This window comes from Mirounga leonina, unplaced genomic scaffold (genome assembly GCF_011800145.1).
Source record: "Mirounga leonina isolate KUSES-001 unplaced genomic scaffold, KU_Mleo_1.0 Mir_115, whole genome shotgun sequence".
In the NCBI taxonomy this organism is placed as follows: domain Eukaryota; kingdom Metazoa; phylum Chordata; class Mammalia; order Carnivora; family Phocidae; genus Mirounga; species Mirounga leonina.
Genome location: NW_023270268.1, coordinates 75,298,640 through 75,324,583, shown reverse-complemented (window position 1 = coordinate 75,324,583; position 25,944 = coordinate 75,298,640). Strand labels below are relative to the sequence as shown.

Here is a 25,944-nt window from a genome sequence, read left to right as displayed (position 1 = left end):
GGATAATAATACTAACCTTATGTAGCAAGTAGAAGGATGTATGTAGTATAACATTTAAGAATATGGGCTATGTAGTTAAAGTGCCTGAGTTCAAATCCTTATTCTACCAGTCATTAACTGGTCATGTGTTTGAACTAGCCACTTAACAGCTCAAAGCCTTCCTGACCTGGGAAATGGGGATTGTTATACACTTAATCTCGGTGTTAAGAAAATGAAGTAAGAGAATATATGAAACTACTTAGCACAGTGCACAGTGTAAAGTATTTATCCAATATGTGCTAATTGCTTTAGGATATGAAAATCATTTAAATCTAAAGTCACAGGATTGATAGGCCTGAGATGCAGGCTGAAATAGATCTTGTTTTTCTTAAGCCAAAAAGGAATCTAAATAATAACAATAATAATAGCACTAGGTTAGAATGTGAATACAGTGGATTGGTAAGAAAAAAACCATAATGCTAGTTAAGAAGCTGGTAGAAACAAAAAGATGAATAGGCTGAATATGAAATAATTGCTTTAACTTTTTAACTTATACCAAGCTTAATGTTTTTATTTATTCATTTATTTATATATTTGGGTGCAAAAGGGTGGTTTTATTAAAGCACAAGGACAGGACCCATGGGCAGAAAGACCTGCTTTTTTTTTTTTTTTTTTAAGATTTTATTTATTTGTTTGACAGAGAGAGAGGGCACATAGTCAGGGGGAGCGGCAGAGGTAGAGGGAGAAGCAGGTTCCCTGCTGAGGAAGGAGCCTGATTCGGACTCGATCCCAGGACCCTGGGGTCATGACCTGAGCCAAAGGCAGAGGCTTAACCGACTGAGCCACCTAGACACCCTTGCTTAATGTTTTTAAAGAATAGATAATGCTATAGGGAAAATGCTCATTATTTATAATGTTATGTGAAAAAAGGAAAATACGAAAAATGATGTTATAGAATGCTCTCAATATTGTTAAATATATATTATAATAAACTTTTGTTTAATTCTCTCATAAGTCATTTAGGATAGGTGTTGAGATTAAAAGGCTAAACAAATAACTTACTGAAGGTCACAAAGCCATTTACATATATGCACTGGGAAACAACTAAGAATTCACCAAAATATTACATTGTTATCTCTGTGGTGATTTTTGAGGTGGTCTTTATGTTCTTTATTATTCTGGATATTTTTCAAATTTTCTGTAATGCATGTATTTTTTTTTTAAGATTTTATTTATTTAGGGTGCCTGGGTGGCTCAGTTGGTTAAGCGACTGCTTTCGGCTCAGGTCATGATTCTGGAGTCCCGGGATCGAGTCCCACATCAGGCTCCCTGCTCAGCAGGGAGTCTGCTTCTCCCTCTGACCCTCCTCCCTCTCATGCTCTCTGTCTCTCATTCTCTCTCTCGCAAATAAATAAAATCTTAAAAAAAAAAAAAAGATTTTATTTATTTATTAGAGAGAGTGAACACAAGCAGAGGGAGCAGCAGAGGGAGAGGGAGAAGCAGGCTTACCCCTGAGCAGGGAGCTCAATGCGGGGCTCCATCCCCATGACCTGAGCTGAAGGCAGACAGGTAACCAACTGAGCCACCCAGGTGCCCCACATGTGTTATTTTTATGATTAGGGAAACCAATAAATTTTGTTACTTTTCTTGATCACAAAAAAAATCTATTATGAAAACATAATTCCAAGCTGGTTGATGAACATATAACTCATAAATATGTATGTGTTTCATGCTGAAGTTTTATGTTGTGATGCCTTCATGCTCTTAATGAAGATCTGGGTCTAAATTGCTGTGAATAAGGTTGGTGAGGAATACCATGCAAAAAAAATAGGAAGGGCTGGCTCAACTTCAGATTCTCTATTTCCCTTCTCTGGGCTTTTTAATGTTTTTTTTTTTTTTTTAAGATTTTATATATTGATTTATTTGAGAGAGAGAGAGTGCACGTGTAAGCAGGGAGATGGGCATAGGAGGAGGAAGAGGGAGAGGGAAAGAATCTCAAGCCGACTCTACTGAGTGTGGAGCCCTACTTGGGGCTGGATCTCACGACCCTGAGATCATGACCTGAGCAAAAACCAAGAGTTGGCACTCAACTGACTGAACCCAGGTGCCCCTGAGCTTTTTAATTTAAAAAAAATTTTTTTTTAATTTTATTTATTTATTTTAGAGAGAGAGCACAAGTGTGAGGGGCAGAGGGAGAGGGAGAGAGAGAGAATCTCAAGCAGACTCCATGTTGAGCAAGGAGCCCAATGCGGGGCTCGATCCTAGGACCCTAGGATCATGATCTGAGCTGAAACCAAGAGTCAGACACTTAACCAACTATGCCACCCAGGCACTCCTTAATTTTTTTTGAAGGTGGCTACCTATCATATGGAAAGACATATTTTAGAAGATTACAGGATTCTTGATAAAGATTTGGGGATTGTCTCTCAGGTTGTTCTCCATTTTCTAGGCTGTTTTTTCTTCACTGTGCGTCCAACTAAAGGATGAAATGTTTCATGGGCCCTAAGAGGTCTGAGATTCCTTGACAGTTAGCTGTCGCCTTATTGTTATGTAACAGAGCCCACGTCTTTCTCAGCTCTCTTTCTCCTTGTCTGTGTCCTTAGGTGCTGATATCCACAGCTTCGGGACACCTAGAAAGTCTGACTTCGTACTGGGACATGTAGTAGATGAAATACAGAGAAATGAGAAGCCTGTGGTGGCAGCTATTCAAGGCCTGGCTTTAGGAGGGGGACTGGAGCTGGCCCTGGGCTGTCACTATAGGATTGCCCACGCAGAGGTAACAGCTAAAGCTCCGTATGGGGCTTGGTGTGGGGGACTTTTCTTTAAGGCAAAACCTAAATGCACTGTAAGCCTCAGAGGTGTTCATTTTAAAGGGCTAGCTCACTGGTTGACAACTCATCTATTTTTAGCCACTGGTTTTGCAGCTGCTATGTACCAGCACAATGGTAGTAGCTGGTGAAATATGTCCATTCCAGTGGGTAAATAGCTATTAGCCTGAGCCCCATGACTGTTCCTTTGCTTCCCCTAACCCTGTCCCTTGGGTCTCCCCATGATCCATCACCTAAAGGGGAACTCCTGGATCAGTACTGGGCCCCCAGGACTCTGCTCCAGTAGTATGGCTCAGGTCAGGTTCCTCCGAGCCATGTTCATGCAGTATGAGGTATAAAATATTTTGACTATCATCCTGAGTATGTGTACTTTTTAAAAAAATTTTTTTAAAGATTTTATTTATTTGACAGAGAGAGAGCAGGAGAGCAGAGGCAGGGGGAGCAGCAGGGAGAGGGAGAAACAGACTCCGCACTGAGCAGGGAGCCCAATGTGGGGCTCCATCCCAGGACCCTGACCTGGGATCATGACCTGAGCCAAAGGCAGTCACCCAACCAACTGAGCCACCCAGGTGCCCCTAAAATTTTATTCCCTGTCTCAAATGTTTCGGTTTTGTGGTCCCTCTTGATTATCAGTACCTAAGAAGACAATTTCCTATTCAAAAATAGCACAAAACTATAAATCCATTTGTTTCTGTAAATACATTTAATTTGGGCTATTAGGTCTGTAGATGAGGTCTGTGATACTAGCCTTAACAATGGTAACATTTTTGTAAGTAACATATTTTTCTAATGATAAAGATAATATTGATCATTGTAATAGACTAGAAAATACAGGAAACTACAAAGATGTAAACTAAAATCACCCATAAACTCACAGTTCAGAAATAACCACTATTAGCATTCTATTTTGTTTTCTTCTGGTCTTTTTCCTACCTAACAGTTTTTTTCTTACAGCTTTTTTTTCCTTTACTATCTTTTTTTAAAAAATATTTATTTTAGAGAGAAAGAGAGCACATATGCACACATGTGTGCACGAGTGAGGGGAGGGGCAGAGGGAGAGAATCTTGAAGCAGATCCCCACTGAGCTCAGAGGCCTGTTTGGGCTCGATCTCATGACCCATGAGATCATGACCTGAGCTGAAACCAAGAGTCGGACACTTAACCGGACACCTAACCGACTGAGTCACTCAGGCACCCCTAATTTGCCTTCATTTTCAAAAGCTAGTTTTGCCAGGTATAGAGCTCTTGTTTGACAGGTTTTTACTTTCAGTGCTTTGAATATGTCATCCACTGCCTTTTGGCCTCCATGGTTTCTGATGAGAAATTTGCTGTTAATCTTATTGTAAATAGTCTTTAAAAATATCATTTTAAATGACTGTATAATTTGTCTTATAGATATACCATAATTTATTTAACTATTTCCTTAGGGCATTTTAATTTTTATAAAGGCTTATGAATAAAGACATATATCCTAAGTGCTCCTTTTTCTGTGTCCCTCTTACCATGCCTTCTGCACACTGAGGGCAGATCTAAGTTATGAGCAATAATAAGTCAGGGGATGGGGATGAACAGTGGTAGAAAAAATCATGACTGACTGTTAGGAAAGCCTTGTGTGAGAGAGAAAAAATATTTATTTTGGAGCTGTTGGCATCACAATGTGGGTACATGACAGTCTGCATTAAAGCACTCTCCTCCTCCCATCCTGCACCTGGAAGAAGACTAACAGAGCTTTAGCTACTTTTTTTTTTTTTTTATGGAAAGAGGGAGAGAGCATGTGTGCGTGAGCGGGAGAAGGGGGGATGGTGGGGTGTGGGGAGTGCAGACCGAGGGAAAGGGAAAGAATCTCAAATAGGCTCCATACCCAGCATGAGCCCAATGTAGGGCTCGATCTCACAACCCTGAGACCATGACATGAACCAAAATCAAGAGCCGGACACTTAACCAACTGAGCCACCCAGATGCCCCAAGCTTTAGCCACCTTTAAATAGCCAGGAGAGGCATGTGATAAAGGACTCAAGCTCACCCTCTTGTCTGGACTGAGGTTGTTGCCTGATTATTTTTCTGCAGTAGCTTTATTGAGATAAAATTCACATACCATATAATGCACTCATTTGAAGTGTACAATTGAATGGTATATTAGCATATTCACAGAGTTGTGTACCCATTACCACAGTTGATTTTAGAACATTTTATTATCCCAAAGAGAAAATTCATACCCTTTAGGAGTAACCCACCATCTACCCTCTCCCCCAGTCCTAGGCAACCACTAATCTTTCTGTCTCTATGGGTTTGCCCATTCTAGACATTTCATATAAATGGAATCATAGAATACGTTGTCTTTTATGGCTTCTATCTCTTAGCATAATGTTTGCAAGGTTCACCCATATTGTAGCCTGTATCAGTACTTCATTCCTTTCTATGGCCTAATAATATTCCCTTGTATAGATACACGACATTTTCTTTTTCCATTCGTCAATTAATCGACATTTGAGTTGTTTCCATTTTCTTGGCCTTTGTGAATAATGATGCTATGAAAATGTGTGTACCTTTTGTGTGTGGGGGGGGGGGGGCGTGTTTTCATTTCTCTTGGGTATAAATCCAGGAGTAGAATTACTGGGTCATATGGTGACTCTGTGTTTAAACTTTGAGGAACTGCCAAATTATTTTTCAAAGTGACTGTACCATTTCATATTTCCACTAACAATGTATGAGGGTTTTGTATTCTCCACCTCCTCTCCAACACTTGTTATTGTCTATCTTTTTATTATAGTCATCCTAGTGGATGTGAAGTAGTATCTTGTGGTTTTGATTTGAATTTTCCTGATGGCTAATGATATTGAACCATCTCTTCATGTGCTTGTTGGCCATTTTGTATCTCTTCTAGGGAGAAATGTCTATGCAGTTGCTTTGCCCCTTTTTAATTGGATTGTCTTTTTATTATTGAGTTGACAAAGTTCTTTATGTATTCTACATATATGATTAGCAAATATTCTCTCCTATTCTGTGGGTTGTCTTTTTAATTTCTTGGCTGCCTGGCTCTTTTAGGGCTCCATACAGCTGTTTCTGGAGAATATCATTTTTCTTGGCCCAAACAGGTCATAATGGAGTCAGAGAAAAAGTGTGTAAGAAGCTAGGGATGTGTTTCAACATGAAGACTTAGGGACAGCACAGCTCTGTTTATGCTGTTGAGTAAAGTAGAGTGTACACTAATTTGCCCTGTAGAAACTCTTGCCGAATATTATGGAACGGCGTTTTTTAGAGTGTGGGAAATCAGGGGAATGCTTGCCTTGACTCTACAAGTCATCTCACTCTTATGATCTTCATGCCTTCAAACTTTGATAGGCTCAAATTGGCTTCCCAGAAGTCACATTGGGAATCCTTCCTGGTGCAAGAGGAACCCAGCTTCTCCCCAGACTCATTGGAGTTCCTGCTGCACTTGACTTAATTACCTCAGGTCAGTACAAACCCTGCCAACAAGCGTCTAGAGCAATGTGAGGAACCGAACTAGGATGTAGAGAAATTCTATATTGACCATCCATTCCCTACTAATCTTAAGAGGATACTTTAACTTCTTTGACGATCAATTTTCTCATCTGTAAAATGGAAAGAGTACCTGCCCTGAGAGCTTCTCAGATGTTACCATGAAGACCACATGTAAGTGCCTTCTAAATGAAAGTGTATACAAAGCGCCAATTATATGTAAGGCTTTATTATAGTTCGAGTATCCATGCACAGACACTGGTATTCACATAGGGTGCATCATGTTCAGACCCAATTTAGAAATTGTAATATAAACAAGAATTAAAACCAGAATTGTCACAGAAAGGTTTCAGGTTTTAGTGTGGAAATGACTGAATTTTTCATTTCACAAGTATTAAGATTTTAGCTACAAATAAAGGTTGTTCTTTCTCACTAGGGAATGTGAACAATGCAACACTAGAAAACATTTAGACACCCTAGATTTACCAAATACCATAAGACTTATAAAGAGATTTCCAGTAGAGGTAAGGTAGGAAGAAAGAGTCACATTTTGATTGACAATATTTCTTCTTTCTTTATTTCTATGGGTCAGGAATTTGGGACCAGCTTAGTTGGATTCTAGCTCAGGGTTTCTCATGAAGTTGTTGTCAAGACATTGACTGGAGCTGTAGTCATCTGAAAACTTGAGTGGGGCTGAAGGATCTACTTCAAAGTTGACTCCCTCACATGGATGGCTAGTGGGTGCTGACTCTTGGCAGGAGGCTTCATTTCTTCTCCACGTGGACCTCCCCCTAGAGCTGCCTGAGTGTCTTCACAACATGGAGACTGGCTTCCTCTGGAGTGAGTGATCCAAGATAGAGCAAGGCGAAAGCTGCGATATCTTTTATGACCTAGCTTTGGAGCCTTGCACCATCTTTTCTGATTGATTATGTATATACGATATATATATACACATATATACACACACATACACATGTATATACATATATATGTACATATATTCATATATACACATACACACATATATGTAAAATGTACGTGCATACATATATAATATACATGTATACATAATGTATATATGATATTGATTATAGAGGTCTTTCCTGACATGGGAGGGGGCTTGAACCCTGAGAGGTGAAACTCCCTGGTAGTCACTTTGGAGGCTAGCTACCCCAACTGTATGCTCACACATATGCATCCCTATTATATAAGTCACATATATAGTAGGTTAGATGGACATAAGTGCTAAAGAGAAAGATAAAACAAAGTGGGAATATAAAATGTGAGGGACAGAAGGGTAATATTTTCATATAAAATGTTAGGGATGGAGAGGTTAAAAAGGCTTTCCTACAAGATGACATCTGGGAGAAGACCTGAAAGAGGTGAGGAGGCTTATTATGCCAATATCTGGAGGAAGATATTCCACATGGAGAAAATAGCCAATGCAAAGCCCAGAGGCAGCAGTATACTTGGAAGTGTCAAAGAAAAGTAAGAAGGTCGGTAGAGCCGGAGTGAAGTGAGTAAGGGGAAGACACGTAGGGGATGAAGTTGCATCGTGTAGGGTTTTGAAGATGAAAGAATGAACTTTGGCTCTTCTTCTAAATGAGGCAGAAAGACATTGGTGTTTTGAGCAGGGAGTCAAGTGCTCTTGTTTATGTTTTTTTAAAAGATCACTCTGGCTGTTGAAAATATATTAACTGGAGGTAAGGGCAGAAGCCTGCTCTAATATTCCAAGGGCGAAATGAGGAGAGCTGAGACCTGTGTGGTAGCCATGTACATGGTGAGACATGGTCAAATTCTGCATGTGTTATGAGGAGAGAGCCAGCAGGATTTTGTGACCCATCAAAAGTGAGATGTGCGAGAAAGAGGAGAAGGAGTGATTCCGGTGGCCTGAGCAGCTGGGAGGGTGGTGCCATTATTGAGCCGGGGATTGCTGCTGGTGGAGCAGGTTGTAGGGAGGAATCACAAGAGCTTACTTTGGGACACGTTAAGTTTGAGAGGCCTATTAGACATCCAAGTGGAGATGTCAAGGAGACAGTTGGACAAACTGGCCTGGGATTTAGGACAGAGCTCTTTCTGATCTCCTCTCAGCCTCCATTTTCTAATCAGTAAAAATACCACACGGTTGCTTTAAAGAATAATGCAATTACATGACTTGCTTCTGGTAGAGTACCTGCCACATAGAAGACATTTAATGAATGGTAACTGTAGCAGGCCGAATAATGCCCCCCCCCCAAAGATGTCCATGTCCTAATCCCCAGAACTCCTGAATATATTACCTAATAATCAAAAGGGACTTTGTAGATGTGATCAAATTAAGAATCTTAAGATGGGAGATTATTCTGGACTTTTCAGGTGGGCCCAATTCATCACAAGAGTCCTTAGAAGAGGGAGGCAGGAGGTCAGAGAGGAGAGAAGATGCTACCCAGCTGGCTCTGAAGATGGAGGAAATGGCCACGAGCCAAGCACTGCAGGCAGCCTCTAAAGGCAGGAAAAGACCATGAAACAGATTCTCCCTTAGAGCCCCCAGACAGTTTTGCTGACCTATTTTAGACTTCTGGTATCCTAAACTAAGATAAGAAATGTGTGTTGTTTTAAGGTTCTACGTTTGTGGGAATTTGTAGAGGAGACTAGTACAGTACCTAATAACAATGACGCTATTAAGACTGTTGCTGTTTGGTTTGGAAAATTTTTTTTTTCTAACAGAGTATGCTAAAAAAAAATTGTTATTGAAAGTTGAAGAGCCCCTGCTGATATTAATGTTGAAAAAAACACCAGCTTGGTAAGCACTGTGCCCATAGGAAGTTAATAAGTAAACAGAGTTAGATTAAATTAATAAGTAAATAGCTAACCTTTTCTGATCTTCTGGAAACCATTAGAGAGCTAATTCTGGAAAGTGGAGCAATTACAACAACCACCATTGCTTTTCCACACTTCCCTTAAAATGCTACCCGAAAACAGCTGAATCTTCCGCAGTAACCACAAAAGAGATGCTTGAGCACATTGCGATTCATTCCCTGATGTTCTCTGTCCAATCAAATGACAAGGACTATAGTGCCCTGCTCTTGCTTCTGCTTTCTTTTTTTAGGGTTTGTCCTTCTTGTTCACTGAATAGCATAGAAAGTCTCTGCTCTGTTCTCATCGAGCTTTGCTCCAGCCCATGAATTTCCTTATGGTCACTCCCAGGACAGGGATACCCTCAGGCGCTAGGCTTTGAGGAGATACTTCTTACCACCTAGAATAGTCAGGGAGAAGTTGTGAGTGGCATCCTTATCCTACCTGCCTTTTCAGGTGGGTTAAGTCCAGGTAAGTTTTCTCTATATATGAACAAGATGTGGAGGGTAAATTTTAGTAGCCAGGGCTCCCAAGCAGTAATAATATATATCAGCAAATATAATTTGGTGACCAAAACCAACAGACAAACAAAAAAACATTTAACACTGAACCCAAAACCTATGAAAATATTCTGTGGCATTAGAAGAGTGAAGCATTAATGTGAAACAAGATGAAAGAAAATGAAAATTTTAGAAAATAATCTAAATTAGAAAAGAAAATATTGTATTTGTTAAATAAGAACACCCTGTCTAAAATCAAAACATTAGGCCAAATAACTTCTTTTTGAAGCAATAAAAAGAAGACACGATCGAACAGACAACTCAATCAGCAACGTGGAGGATAGAGACACATTTCTGAAATTCAGAAGAATTTAACAAAAAGATAGACAAGGTATGTAATCGAGGTCTCTGCTTTGAATAACAAGAGCTCCCAAAACATGAGGCAAAAAGTTGAGAAGCAGTAACCAAAGGAAAAAATAGAAGAAACTCTTCAGATATGAAATGGAACCAGAGATTACATTTCAGCAAACTCACCGTTTTTCTTGGGAAAAACTGATGGGATATCAATTGCCTGATGTATTTTTAGTAAAGATTTTAAACTTCCAGGAAATGGAATCCTGCAAGCTTCCAAAAGATAAAAACAAAACAAAAGATTACTTTCAAAATAACTAAAATCACTCCAGCCACAAATAAATGATAAATATATGGAACATTCATGTATGATCCTAGTACCCAGGGCTCCGGGGCAGCGATAGTGTGTATCAAATCAGATAATACCCGATCCTAGCGTATGAATGTTCCATACGTTTGTCATACATTATTATCCCTACGTTATTATCATTTTTTTTTAAGATTTTATTTATTTATTTGAGAGAGAGAGAATGAGAGAGAGCAAGCACATGAGAGGGGGGAGGGTCAGAGGGAGAAGCAGACTCCCTGCCGAGCAGGGAGCCCGATGCGGGACTCGATCCCGGGACTCCAGGATCATGACCTGAGCCGAAGGCAGTCGCTTAACCAACTGAGCCACCCAGGCGCCCACGTTATCATTTTAAAGACTGTATGAATGTAGGATCCTATACAGTCTTTAAAATGATAAGCCTATTCTAAGATTCTATACAATCTTTAAAATGGTAATCTATATCAGAAGTTTTAAAGTGTGGTCCAGGGACTCCTGGGTATGCCTAAGACCATTGGGGGCGGTTCGTGAAGTCAGAGCTACTTTCATAACAATAGGACGTGACTTGCCTTTTCCACTCTCATTCTCTAAGAACTTTCCAGAGGTGGTTGTATTCCATGTGATGTCAAAACAGACGGAATGCAGAAGCAGGTATGAGAACCCAGCTGTCTTCCATTAAGCCAGACATGAAAGAAATTTACAAAAGTGTAAAACAATGACACTCTTCTCACTAAGCTTTTGAAATTTTGAAAATACAGTTATTTTGCATTAAAATGTATTCATGTTAACATTAATGTTAACATTAACATTTATCCTTGTTATTTTAAAGTGATTTAATAAAGAAACATTTTTAAAGCTCTCAGTTTTAATTTCTAATACAATAAATATTGATAGAAATAATCCACATAAACAAAAGCTTTTTGGAGTCCTCCATTATCTTTAGGAGTACAAAGCGGTCCTAAGATTAAAAGGTTTGAGAACTGCTAATTGAAATCCGTATTTTTTTCTGACACAGAAACCACAATACAAAACTGTGTATATGTGATCCAAATTAGAAAAGAGTATGAGTCTATGTGCATAAAAATGCTTCTTTTTTTCTTTTAGATGCTGGGGAGTTGTTATAAATCTGTACAGAGTATGAAAGAGTAGATAGAAAAACTAAAAGTGTTAAATTTCTTGCTTTCAATAAATTAAATTAGAAATTGTCTTAAGTTACAATGGTATGATAAGTACACTTTTAAGAATGTACAGTATGTTAAGTATCTAATGTAAAATTCATAAGAGGGTGCTTACAATCCAATATACTACAGAATTCAAAGCGCATAAGATAGTTCATTCTGCAAAAGATCAAATAGGAAGGAAGCAAAGCAGAATAAAATATAGAGGAAATTATAATAGTGTGAAATGAGTGTAAAGTCTAAGGTTTACTAAAATTGAAGCATGTGGGGAAATATTGAGGAATTTTGTGTCTCTGTTTTCATCATTAAGTCTCAAAGGCAAGCATATCTTGGGGGAAATCAAGAAGAAATCTGGCTTCTTTGACAAAAAAGAAATGAACAAGGATTGCCTTTTCCAAAGCACTGCTGCTTATAGAAATATCACTATTTTTAACCGATGAAGAAAAGAAGTACAAACAGTAAGGATATGATGGATTTTGATTTGCATAGAAAAGGTCACGGTGAATTAGAAGAAAATTAACGTTAGAATCATACACCTATCTTTTTAAGTTGTCTGTACAATTTTAGGGGGACTTTAAAATGACATCTGGAAAGGATTCTATGTCGAAAAAGATTTTCTAAAGGTTGGAAAAGAAGCCATGAAGAACATTGGAAAAAATCGAGATTACCCACTTTGAAGAAGAGAAATCTCAGCTTCAGTTACCCTGGGTCTCCTTATAGTAGCTCTAGGCAGGGCTCTTATTAAAGTCCATTGGACAGGGGTTGTTGTCTACACTGAGGGCAGCAAGAGAAAAAGCAAGTTTAAATCTGAGCCTGAAGATTTGGGTTGTATATACAGAGCTGTGTCTTTAGGCCCTTGAAACAGAATCAAAGTACCCAGAATCTCACTGACTTTGTAAGAACAGTCGTGATACACCTCCACTTGTGTGAAATCCAGGCTAGAAGCAATCATTATAGCTGAAGGAATTTGCAGTGCATCCTCTGGGTAGCTCACATTATCTACTCAGTTGCCCCAAAGATCCTTTTTGTACTCAGGTTTCCATTTTCCATTTTATCTGCCGTTGGTGCCCTTAACCTGGGCAGGTTGATTCACTCACCCCTTACCCAAGTGATTTTTTTTTTTTTAGGGTCTCCACTTTAGACTCCCTTGCAAACTTAAGAATGAGTCAGGGGGAAAAAAAAAAAAAAGAATGAGTCAGGGAAACATTAAAACAGGCTTACTAAACATAGCTAAGCTGGTATCTAGAATCGTAACACCAACTATGGAGTTAACACTTCATTATTTTAAAAGATTTTTTATTTATTCATTTGAGAGAGAGAGAGAGCACAAGCAGGGGGACGGGGGGAAGCAGAATCCCCACTGAGCTGGGAGCCCGACGTGGGGCTCAGTCCCAGGACCTGGAATTCGTGACCTGAGCCAAAGGCAGACACCCAACCATCTGAGCCACCCAGGCGCCCCCAAGTGATCTTATACACAGGAGACTTGACCCCTGCAGCCACTCATCCACTCCTCACTGCCCTCCTCGCCCCAGGGGGAAATCTGGGAGCCTGTTTTCAAAGGCACTTCTAGAACACCACCCAAATAATGTTGCAGAGTGGCCCCTGCCGGAAATCATTGAACTGTCTCTCTGATCAAGAAAACCCATCTGTAACTCTCTGAAGCACTCCTAAGAACCAGGAATGGAGGGTTTGTCTCAAAGATGACCTCCACTAACACTGTATGAACAGCAAGGACTGTGACACTGTTACCCTCAAGACTGATTTGATGATCACTTTTCCACAAGGCAAGATGGTACTGGCAGGAAAGCAAGTAAGGTGTTACTGTCTCCTTTCTTCTGACCCTGTGTTAAGGGATGCTCGTATCCCTTAACTCGGTTCTTCAGAATATTCAGATTAAATTACGTATTTACACCCAATGAAGAACTTAGGAGTGGTGCTCATCAAACTTCTTTTTTTTTTTTTTTTTAAAGATTTTTTATTTATTTATTTGAGAGAGAGAGAATGAGAGAGAGAGAACACATGAGAGGGGATAGGGTCAGAGGACGAAGCAGACTCCCTGCCGAGCAGGGAGCCCGATGCGGGACTCGATCCAGGGACTCCAGGATCATGACCTGAGCTGAAGGCAGTCGCTTAACCAACTGAGCCACCCAGGCGCCCGCTCATCAAACTTCTTAACACCCTACAGCTGCCATTCTATAGTGGAGGTGGCCAGGGCCACCCCTGCCCATTAGCAGCTCCTGGTACCACCGCCATCAGACACTAGATGTCGCCAGCGCTCCTTTTTGTCCTCACTCCACCGCCATCAGACACTAGATGTCGCCAGCGCTCCTTTTTGTCCTCACTCCAGGCTGACAACCCTCTGTAGAGCACTCCTTTCTCCAGACTTGGGGTCATGGGCCACACCCTCCCTGCATGGATCTGAAGCAACAATTGTCTGATCACTTCTGCTTCCCTTTTAGCTCCTGTGGTGAAAGGCAGGGCTCCAAAACTCACACAATAGCAACTCCACAAACGAGGAGAGATGCTGGGTAGGCAAAAAATGACACAAGTCCACCCCATTTATCCCGTGTAATTTTGACTATAACTTCAATAATGTCAACCTAATCGATAATTTCCCCCTGCTTATCCAACTATATTCATGTTTCAGGACTGTCTTTTTTTTTTTTTTTTGGTAATCAGTGATGGTATGTGTGTTGGTGTATATTGGTGTAAGATAGATCCTGCTACTCTCTGCTGTCACTATCTCTGTTATTGGTCTCAAAACTTGATCATCTCTTCTCTAGAAATGTCTACTTCACAAAGTGCTTCCATAGAGATTTATAGACTATAAAGAAAATGTGTTATTCTCACTTGATACTCAGAATTACCAAGGTAAGCATAATTACTCCCATTTGCCTAGGAGGAAGGGGTGGTCCCCATACAATTCATCATCACACAAATAGTAGTAGAAGGTAGAGCTGAAGCTTGAACTAAGTTTTCTGGTTACCTATACAGTGACCTTTCTACTATAATAGTCAGTGTGTTGCTTATTTATTTCATTTAATAATAGATGTTTGTATCCAAGACAGATAACCTTCCCTACTAGAGAGAGTAATGCTTTTGCTTTAACCTCACATTGTTCTTTGATTTTTGTTTTGTTTTGTTTTGTTTTAGGAAGACATGTTTTGGCAGATGAAGCCCTCAAGCTGGGTATTCTAGATGAAATTGTGAACTCAGACCCGGTTGAAGAAGCAATCAAATTAGCCCAGAGAATTTCTGGTAAGAAGATAATAATAAAAATAGCACAAGATTGGAAGCAAGCTAAACTTTCATTTTAATAAAGAATTCCTTAAATGTCTTATGGTACATCCATGTGATAAAATATGATGGAGCTTTAAAATGAATAAGAAACTGTACATATTAATACGTTATAAATGCCACGACATATTGTATTACAAAGTGAAAAACACTATACATCCAGGGCCCTGGGTGGCTCAGTTAAGAGTCTGCCTTCGGCTCAGGTCATGATCCTAGAGTCTCAGGATCGAGTCCCGCATCTGGCTCCCTACTCAGTGGGGAGTCTGCTTCTCCCTCTGCCCTTCACCCCACTCGTGCTCTCTCTCTCTCTCATTCTCTCTCTCAAATAAATAAATATCTTTAAAATAAAAAACCTATACATCATTGTGTATAGTGGGTCACCATTTATGCAAAAAGAAAAGGGGGATGGACCTGAATGTCTATATGGGGAGAATGTATATATGTAACTGTTCATCTACATATAAGATATTTCTGTAAAGATTCACAAGAAATGGTTAATGGTTGCCTCTGGGAATGGGGTTGGTCAGCCAGGGAAGCTCTTGGAAGAAAATTTTTCATTGTTTACCCTTTTGTACTTTTGAATTTGGATTGAAATAATGTATTTTCTGTAAGAAATAGAATTAAAATGAAAACAAGCAAACAAACAATTCAGCAAACAGAAACAAAACTCTCAGTGTGCCTGGGGGGCTCAGGCACAGGTTGAACATCCAACTCTTGGTTTTGGCTCAGGTCATGATCTCAGGGTCATGAGATCAGGCTGCACTCCCAGTGGGGAGTCTGCTTGAAAATTCTCTCCCTCTGCCTCTCACCCTATTTTCTCTCAAATAAATAAATAAATCTTGGGGGGGGAAAAAAAGAAAGAAACAAGCCTCTCTAATTTGCCACAATGAAACCATAGTTATGTCTCGTGAGCTGTATTTTCTTTCTCTCGCTGGTTTCTCACTCTATGGATTCATGGCATTCATTCCTTTAAGAGTCCTTGGGAGTGGCACTCCTAGCGTTTTCCCTTTTTCCTCTTTTCAACTTTTCCTTTTTAATTTATGGAGATTGGCAGCAAGATGGAGAGGGTTAAAGAGTGCCAGAAAAAATAATGGGGAGCAGTGATGGGTCACAGGTAGAGCTTCAGGCTCTTCTTTCGGCTTGGTGGTAGGCAAAGGCTCAGTGTCATTCAAAGGCATTCTTTTGAAAAAGTCATCCTTTTGTCGACCCTGGCAGGGACCAAACACTTCCCTGAAATAATCTTTCTTTTTGTGGCTCTAGCCAGTTGCGGTTTCAATGCGACCGTAAAAGCTTGAACTGGAGAAGCCAGGGACTGTAGAGAGAAGATCCTGGTGACTCATATAGAGAATTAGCAAGTCTTTGCCCAAAAGGGAATGAGCCTCCTGGTATTGTTCTCTGCCTTCCATACAATCATCACCAACTTTTTGTCTCTGATTTCACTGTGCCTCCTGGGAGGGCTTATTGTCGTGTTAGAAGTCACTCGATTGGCTGATAGCAAAGGCTTTTTGCGTTTGGAGATGCGTACAAGGGTTTTTGGTTTAGGGCTGGTGATAGACCCATGTCTAACATTGACAACCATGGCTTTAGTTTGTAAAGAACTAGGTCTCCACAGGAAGTTCTTTTCCTTAACTGATTTCCCTAGATTGAGATTTGAGAGTTAAGGAACTAAAAGAGATAGATGAGGATCATAGTCTAGTAAATTGTAAAATGGTCTGTTTTAATTTTAAAAATGTACTTGACTTTAAAAATAATTTTTAAATTAGAAAACTAAACATTAAGTTAATTTTTTTATTTTTAAAATTTATAAAATGGCCTACTCGGTCTCTGCAACATTGCACAGTTTGTCCACTTGGTGGCATCCAAATATTGAGGAGGAATTACTTGCTTTTTTTTTTTTTTCCTTTCCGTTTTTTTTAGGAATCATCTGCTTTAAAATTTGGTAATTCACCTGTTAACAGTAGGGAAATGGTTTTTAGCTTTTGACAATTATATGTAACTATTTTAAATTGTAATTATGAAGACTATACAGAAATATGTAAAATTGTGTATAAAAATGTCTAAAATATAAATTTACATAAATTCTATAATTATAGCTATATAGAGTATGAATATGACCAAAAATTTAAAGGAAATATGCAAAAATGAAAATAAGTTTTTTTCAAGAAATTTCATAAGTAATCTTTGCTTCTGTTTTCATTTCTTCCAGCTTTATTGGGGTATAATTTACACACAGTAAAATCCACCCATTCCAAGTGTAGAGTTTGAAGAATTTTTGTAATTGTTTATAGTTGTCTAACTACTGTCACAATCACTACATTTCTTTTTTTTTTTTTTTTAAAGATTTTATTTATTTATTTGAGACAGAGAGAATGAGAGAGAGAGAGCACATGAGAGGGGGGAGGGTCAGAGGGAGAAGTAGACTCCCTGCCGAGCAGGGAGCCCGATGCGGGACTCGATCCAGGGACTCCAGAATCATGACCTGAGCCGAAGGCAGTCGCTTAACCAACTGAGCCACCCAGGCGCCCACAATCACTACATTTCTATTACCCTAAAAAAAAAGTATTTTCATGTCTCTTTCCTGTAGATTCTCTTCCCTTCCCCTTGGCCACAGATAATCACTGACCTACTTTCTGTTAATATAGTTTTGCTTTTTCAGAATTTCATATAGTTGGAATCACAATACAGCATATAGCCTTTTGTGTCTGACTCCTTTCACTTAGGATAGTATCTTTGAAATTCATCCATATTGTTTCATGTAATAATATTTCATTCTTTTTTATTACCTAATAGTATTCCATAGTATGGATATCATTGTAAAATATTGGAGACAACTCAAAACTCTAATTTTAGGGGATTAGTTACATAAAAGGTGGTAGATCACAATGAAGCAACCCCATTCAGCCATTAAAACTTCCATATTTTTTTTTAAACTTCCATTTTTTTTTTTTAAAGATTTTTTTTTTTATTTGAGAGAGAGAGTGAGAGAGAGAGAGAGCACAAGAGGGGGGAGCGGGAGAGGGAGAAGCAGACTCCCCGCCGAGCAGGGAGCCCGATGCGGGACTCAATCCCGGGACTCCAGGATCATGACCTGAGCCGAAGGCAGTCGCTTAACCAACTGAGCCACCCAGGCGCCTTAAACTTCCATTTTTTAAAGAAAGTGAAGAACTTGGGAAAATGCTTACATGTAATACTGTAGAAAACAACCAGATAGGAAAATGCACAGTTGCATGTATATGTCTTCATATGCATATTTGCATAAGGAAATAAACTAAAAAATTTTTGTCAGTGCTTGTATTGGGCGATAGTTAAAGAAGACTCTTGATTTTTTTTAAAAAAAAATGTTTATCTTGGGGTGCCTGGGTGGCTCGGTCAGTTAAGCATCCGACTCTTGATTTCAGCTCGGGTCATGATCTCAGGGTTGTGTGATCAAGAGTCCGGAGTAGGGCTCTGCGCTCAGCGGGGAGTCTGCTTCTCTCTCTCTCCCTCTCTCTCTGCCCATCACTGTGTATGCACGCTCACACTGTGTCTCTTTTGGGGGTTAAGTCTTAGAATCTCTCTGGGAAACTCTGGGAATTTCCTGTTTGGTTTTATTTATTTGTTTGGTTTTTTTTTTAGAGAGAGAGCGGGAATACATGAGCCGGGGGCGGGGGGGGGGGGAGGGGGCGGCGGGGGGGGGGTGCGGAGGGCAGAGGCAGAGGGAGAATCTCAAACAAGCTCCACTCCCAGCACAGAGCCTGAGGAGGCACTCAATCTTACGACCCTGACACCATGACCTGAGCCAAAATCAAGAGTCGGATGCTTAATTGACTGAGCCACCCAGGTGCCCCTGTTGTTGCTTTTAAAATGAGTTCCACTGTTTGGAATCCTACGATTCCTTGGTGCTGCTTTGTAATCGGTAAATGCCAGAGATACAAGGTAGAGAAATAGTGCAGATTGACAAAGGACTATCTCATAGAATCATATGTACATTTGCCATTTATTATCTTACAAGATGCATAGCGTAGAGAGACTTGTTCATTTTGTCTTTCACTTTCATTGAAGGTCTTGTTCTTTTCCTTTCTGTTTGTTCTAGACTTTCCTCCCCTTCTCCTCCTTCTTCTTCTTTTTGGTCTTTGTTTTTAAATATAGCTATTAGTATGTGGTTATTTGGCAGAACAAAATGATGGATTGACTTGAAGGAGAGGCTCCACAAAAATCTTTTATAAATATATATTTGTATTTTATAATAGGTATTTATGAGTATACTAAAAACCACTGAATTGTAAACTTTAAAATGGTGACTTTTATGGTATGTGAATTATACCTCAATTTTTTTGAAAGAATTTATTTATTTATTTTAGAGAGAGAGTGTGTGTGTGAGTGGGTGAAGGGGCAAGGGAGAGGGAGAGAGAATCCTCAAGCAGACTCCCTGCTGAGCACGGAGCCCAACGTGGCCTGAACTGAAATCAAGAGTCAGCTGCCTAACCAACTTAGCCACTCAGGTACCCCTATACTTTGATTTTTAAAATACATGTAAAATTATTGAGTTCTCCTTTCCCATTTGCAAAAATATGCCATTAATTAAGCCTATTCCCACCCCATTCCTACATCTCACCCTCCCATCCTCACCCCCAACCCCTGATCAACTTCTTCAGCTGAAATGTTGACTTAAAAACAATAACAATAATAATAATAACAAGGATATATATATATATGCATATATATATAAAATGTAATAACGGAAAAGATTAAGGAACTTACTTAGTTCCTTAGGGGAGAAGGAAGGGAATTTCCAATGGTCAATGTTGCAATCAGCAGTTTAGAACCAGTTATGGATAGAAGGGGATTATAGGAGGATAGCATGTATCTAAAAATATGACTTGGGGGTACCTGGGTGGTTCATTTGGTTGAGTATCTGACTCATGATCTTAGCTCAAGTCTTGATTTCAGGGTTGTGAGTTCAAGCTCCACATAATATATATATGTATGATTGGGAAGTAGCTGCAAATTTCTCTTACAATTTAACATGCATCCTGGAGAGGAGAGTTGACTATGAAAGTCAATTAACATCATGCATCTTAGTGCTCTTGTTATATGAAGCTTCTCAGACTACTGCAGTGCAATGGATTAAGCAGAGCAATTCAGAATTACTTGGTCAAACCAGATTGCTTTGGCTCAACTGGGGAGGAGAGGGTCCCATAAAATGCTATTTATTTGCATTTGCATTTGGCCAGCAACCTGCTTATTTCCAAACTGAGTAAGAACTCCCCGTTCCTGCGTGCATGTTTCTAGCATGAAGCTGAAAGTATGTGCTGCTATTCAAAGATGGGCACAGGAGACATCCAGCTGGGGGGCTTCAACTCAGGAACCTAATGATGTTTTTGTCCCTGTAACGAACCCTGGTTCTGTTATGATTATGACACCATGTTAGCCATTTTTAGTGATTCTAAGTCTGCCTACAGACTTTGGTCTGTGTGTTCATTTTGATTTTGTGACTTTAAACAAATCTTAATGGTATCATCGTCTTTCTCTCCATGTTATCTTTTGCTTTTTGTAATTTATTTTTGCTCTCTGTGAACCTTTATATACACATTTCACAAGAACAGAGTGACCCTGCCTCACAGAGAAGGCCTAAGCGCATGTCTAAATTGAGCTGCCTTTTTTTGTAATACCAGAGTTCTGTGGGTGACCTCCTGCAAGACTGAAAAAGTACAGTTGTCCTGTATGTCCTTTGCAGAGCTTCTGTGACAAACACAGCTTACTTACTGTTTATCAGAACTGGAGAAGAAACCATCCTTTATGCCTTAGGTAACCATTTCTGTAAATTACATGTTATGCCTCTCTTTAAACTAGGCAGAGAAAATCTCTTCCTGTCAGTTTACCAGAAAGAAAAGAGGGAAAATAATCACCTCCTTTTCTTCCTTTAGGAGGGTGATTCACTTATTTTTTTTTTAAATCAAAACTTGAGTATTCTTTTGCCTTACAATACCTCAAAGAATTAAGAAAAAAATGTGAATGGGTCAAGGAAAGAATTCAATTATAAGCATATTTGAATCACTAATTAGTTCCTCTTCTCCTCATTTTCCTGGGTGCTGACCTCATTTGCTGGTGCTGACCTGCCCATACCTGCCTCTCTTATTCTGTAGGTACAGCTGAGTGAATTTAAAACCACCAAGACACTAAAACAACCAAGTGTATAAGAAACACACGTTGAAAACAGCATACCTGTAGACCCAAAGGGGAAATTCTGAATATATTTTGTTCTAATAGAACGAATTTGTAAGGTAATAGCATCCTTTATAGCTGCAGCAGGAAAGAGATAGGAAATTGAGCAGGGAAAAAGCATCTGTATTTGCGCCTGGATCCACAATTCTCCAGTGGATGTGCTCAGCTTGGCCCTAGACTGGTCTGGACAGGCGCCACAGGTAGTTCCCAGAATGCCCATCTGCAGTCGGATAGATTCTGAGTATCCCCAGGATAATAGCATTATGCTGATCAGCAATAATTACTGCACACAATTAAGCAGGCTTTCCTTTTTTCTTTTCTCTCTGTTTTTTGTTTTTTTCTTTCTTTCTTCCCTTTTCAGTGTCTGGTCCAGGGCAGAGTTTGCCAGGAGCTCCAGCTGTCCTTGATCCAGATCCTGGCTGACCTAATGCTCTGCTCCTGCACTTTCCAGAAGCTACACTTCAAAATCAAGTGTTGAAGTTTTAAAAATACACATGTGTAGGCCCCACCCTTAAATATTCTTAGCTGGGTCTCCAGTGGGGCATGGGCATCTGAACTTTTTAAATTCCTTGGATAACTCTTGATGTGTACTATGGTGTTGAGAATCAGTCCTAATCAGATGGGAATTCCGGTAGTGTCACAAGGACAGAAATTCAGCTCTAAAATATGCCCTGTTCCCGGCACAGACTGCCCCAGCTGCCTGTTCATGCCACAGCATTGGCGGCTCTGTCCCCTTTCCTCATGCACTTCGTCCTCCACATACTTGTCCCCTCTTGCCTCTCTTTGGGGCCATCAGGAAATTAAATCAGCTGTAGGCCCTGGAAGGGGCTCCATCCTTCTCCGCTGAACTTGCCTTCCTGGAAATTGAGGATTGGGCTAACACATTGGAAAATTGAGCAAGTCATTGGAAACCTGTTGGGTAGAGTTCATGTCTTTCCAACAATAGGAGGGCACACAGGGACCACATGTCTAACCACTGTCTTCCCCTCCTTTCCTGTTCTCAACATCATATGGGAAAGCATTAATTTAAAAATCCATTATTTGGGGGGATGCCTGGGTGGCTCAGTCGGTTAAACATCTGCCTTCGGCTCAGGTCATGATCCCAGGGTCCTGGGATCGAGCCCCGTATCTGGCTGTCTGCTCGGCGGGGAGTCTGCTTCTCCCTCTCCCTGCTGCTCCCCCTGCTTGTGCTCTCTCTCTCCCTCTTTCTCTCTGTCAAATAAATAAATAAAATCTTTAAAAATAAATAAATAAAAATCCATTATTTTCGAGTCTACTTAGTTATCAGGCATTAGGAAGTATTGTTGCCTCCTAGGTTAAAAAAAGTTTGAGATTATGCAGTGCCTCAAAGATAAATTTACATGTGTACATGATTAAATCCAAACCTTACTCAGTCTCCCTTGCACACTTTGTAACACACCAATACCAGACAGGTATTGCTGTCATGTTCATATGCCTTTTTATACTGAAACTGCTTTATAACCTCTGGTAGGTTTTCTGTCTAATTAACTGAAGTGTACATTTTTGATGTAATGGTGTATTCTTGAAGAGATGGTAACACTTTAAAAAAAGTTTCTGGCATAGTGTTTTAGACAGCAGTTTTGGTAATATAATGTGTTACACATTTATTCTTTTTATTTTAAGATCTGATAATGCATTTATTTTAATGCAATTGACAAGAGAGTTTATTATATTGCAACTGGCAAAAGAATTTGGTTATTTCTATGACATACATCTTAAAATTATGACTGATAACATTATACTAGGACATAACAGATTTAAAGTTTAATATCACATCTTATTTGATAATGCTTCTCATACACATTTATCCTTTGATGCAAACTTCAGAATCATCATTCTGTTGAGTTCTACTCAATTCCATTAAGTTATTTTTACTTTTATTATTATTATTTTTTTAAGTAAGTTCCACGCTTACAGCCCTGAGATCAAGAGTCACACGCTCTACCAACTGGGCCAGTGAGGCGCCCCTGTTGAGTTTTTTAAAAAATATAGAACCACAAGGGTTTTGATTAGAAATTCATATATAATATATATGGAAAATATTTATATTTTTATGTTATGAAATGTTTATATCCAGGAACATGGAGTCTCTCTCTTTATTAAAGTCTTTATATGTTCTTCAATAAAATGGTATAGTTATCTTCTTAAAGGTCTTGTATGTTTCTTGATAAATTCATTTTTAGGCATTTTTAAAAATAGCTTTAATGAGGTAGATTCACTGTATAGAGTTGCACAGCCATCACCATGAGTCAATTTTAGGACTTGTCACCACCCCCAAAATTTCCCTCATATTTTGTTGCAACTTCTCCCACTTCCACCCCCGGCCTTAGGCAACCACTGATCTTTCTGTCTCTACAGATTTGCCTTTTCTGGACATTTACCATGAACGGCATCATATCATATGTAATCTTTTGATCTGGCTTCTTTTCAGTTTGCATAATGTTTTTGAGGCTCATTTGAATTGCAGCATGTATCAGTAATTTGCGGATAGTATTTTTATTGCTGAACAGTATTCTGCATAGCTCTACCACATTTTCTTCATCCCTTCATCAGTTGATGAGCTGGTATGAATAATACTGTTACGGATATTTGTATATAAGGTGTATGGGGACATATGTCTTCATTTCTCTTAGGTAGATTCCTTGGAGTGAAATTGCTGGGTTGAACAATAAGCTTATCCTTTTAAGGAACTGCCAAACTGTTTTCCAAAGTAGATGTACTGTCCTGTTTTAGATTTTCACAAACAACGGCTGAGGATTCCAGTTACTCCACATCATCACCAACACCTGGTATTGATGTCTTTTCAATAATAGTCATTCTAGTGGGTCTGTCTTAGTTACCTCTAGCTACATAACAAATTACTCCAAAATTTAACTGCTTAAAATCAAACATTTATTACCTGGCAGTCTCTGTGTGTCAGGAATATAGGCGTGGTGAACTAGGTTCTCTGGTTTAGGATTCCACATAAGATTGCCTTCAAGGTATTATCTGTGGCTTCCCACCTCAAGGCTTGACTGGGGGAGGATCTGCTTCCAAGTTGACTCAAGTAGTTGTTAGTAGGATTCAGTTCCATGTGGTCTGTTGCACTGAGGGCCTTAGCCCCTCACTGGCTGTTGGCTGAATGTCTCCTTCAGTTCTTTGCCACGTGGGCTTCACCAAAGGGCCGCTCACACGTGGCAACTGACTTCCATCAGAATGAATGAGTGAGAGAGCAAGAGAGGGTGAACAAGACTGAAGCCAGAGTCTTTTTGTACCTTAATCTCAGAAATGACATCCTATTACTTAGAGACAACCCACCACATTCACTATGGTTTTTTTTTATCACTGTGGTTTTTATTTGCATTTCCTTAATGACTAATGCTGTTGAACACCTTTTCACATATGTATTAGCCATTCATATATCCTCTTTGGTGAAATAGCCACTCAAGTTTTTGCCCATTTAAAAAACTGAGTGGTTTGCCTTCTTATTACTGAGTCACAAGAATTCTTTCTATACTCTGGATACAAATACTGCATTAGATATTTGATTTACAAATTGTATTGGTTTTCTATTGCTTTGATAACAAATTACTGGAAGCTTAGTAGGTTAAATGACACAGATTTATTATCTTACAGATCTATAGGTCAGAAGTCTGCTGTTTGGGTCTCACTGATCTAAAATGCAGGTTTCTGCAGCCATACTCCTTTTGGAGGCTCTAGGGGAGAATCTGTTTCCTGCTCACTCAGGTGGTTGGCACAATTCACTATCTTGTGTTGTAAGACCAAGGTCCTCATGTTCTTGCTGGTTCTAAGTCAAGGGAATGGCCCAGAGGCCACTGAATTCCTTGATTCTTGGCCCCCTTCCTCCATCGTCTAAGCCATATCATCACCAACAGGTCAAATCTTCCCCATGTTGTGTCTCTCTGACCCTTCCTCATTATCAATGTCTCTTTCAGCATAGCTGGGAAAGGGTCTCCTCTTTTAAGGACTCTTATGCTTAGGTTGGGAACATCTAGACAAGAAAGGATAATCTCCACATCTCAAGTTCTTTACCATTAATCATATCTGTAGAGTCTCTTTGCAATGTAAGGTTATATACTCATAGGTTCTAGGGATTAGGAAGTAGACATTGGGGGCGTGCAGCATTACTCTGCCTACCATACAAATATTTTCTCCCAGTCTATGGTTTATTGTTTCATTTTCTTAATGGTATCCTTTGAAGTACAAAGTCTTAAGTTTTGATGACATCCAGTTTATTGATTTTTTTTTTGTTCATGAATCATGCTAAGAATACTTTGCTTAACCCAAGGTCCTAAAGATTTTCCTTATGTTTTCTTCTAGAAATTTTTATAGTTTTAGCTCTTCCATTTTGATTTATGATCCAATTTTTTTTTTAAAGATTTTATTTATTTATTTATTTGACAGAGAGAGACACAGCGAGAGAGGGAACACAAGCAGGGGGAGTGGGAGAGGGAGAAGCGGGCTCCCCGCAGAGCAGGGAGTCCGATGTGGGACTTGATCCCAGGACCCTGGGATCATGACCTGAGCCAAAGGCAATCGCTTAACCGACTGAGCCACCCAGGCGCCCTATGATCCAATTTTTTGAGTTAATTTTTATATATGGTTCTAGGTAAGGATCTATTTTTTTTTTTTTTTTTTTTTGCATATAGTTATCTAGTTATTTCAGCACTGTTTATTGAAAAAACTCTCCCTTCATTGAATTGTTTTGGCACCTGTGCTGAAAATCAGTTGGCTCTAATTGCCAGGACTTATTTCTGAACTCTCAATTATCTTCCCCTGATTCGTATGTCTCCCCTTGTACCAGTATAACACTCCCTTCTGTTCTAGGTCTTTTTAAGTGTTTGTTACTATCAGGAATGGAGTTGAGATTATTTTGAATCTAAAATATTCTTAACTCAGAAATATTTTCCTTAAACTCACTAAGAGTTTAATATTTAATCTATTAT

The 25,944-nt window shown here is 39.4% G+C and overlaps 1 protein-coding gene across 1 annotated transcript in view; it reads left to right on the top strand.

The window, feature by feature from the left end:
- EHHADH (enoyl-CoA hydratase and 3-hydroxyacyl CoA dehydrogenase) overlaps positions 1-25,944 on the top strand; it is a 47,797-nt gene that overhangs the window by 10,067 nt on the left and 11,786 nt on the right. The window contains exons 3-5 of the mRNA XM_034999749.1: positions 2,583-2,755; positions 6,150-6,261; positions 14,630-14,734. Of these exons, the coding sequence (XP_034855640.1) occupies positions 2,583-2,755; positions 6,150-6,261; positions 14,630-14,734 (390 nt within the window). The remainder of the gene's footprint in view (positions 1-2,582; positions 2,756-6,149; positions 6,262-14,629; positions 14,735-25,944) is intronic.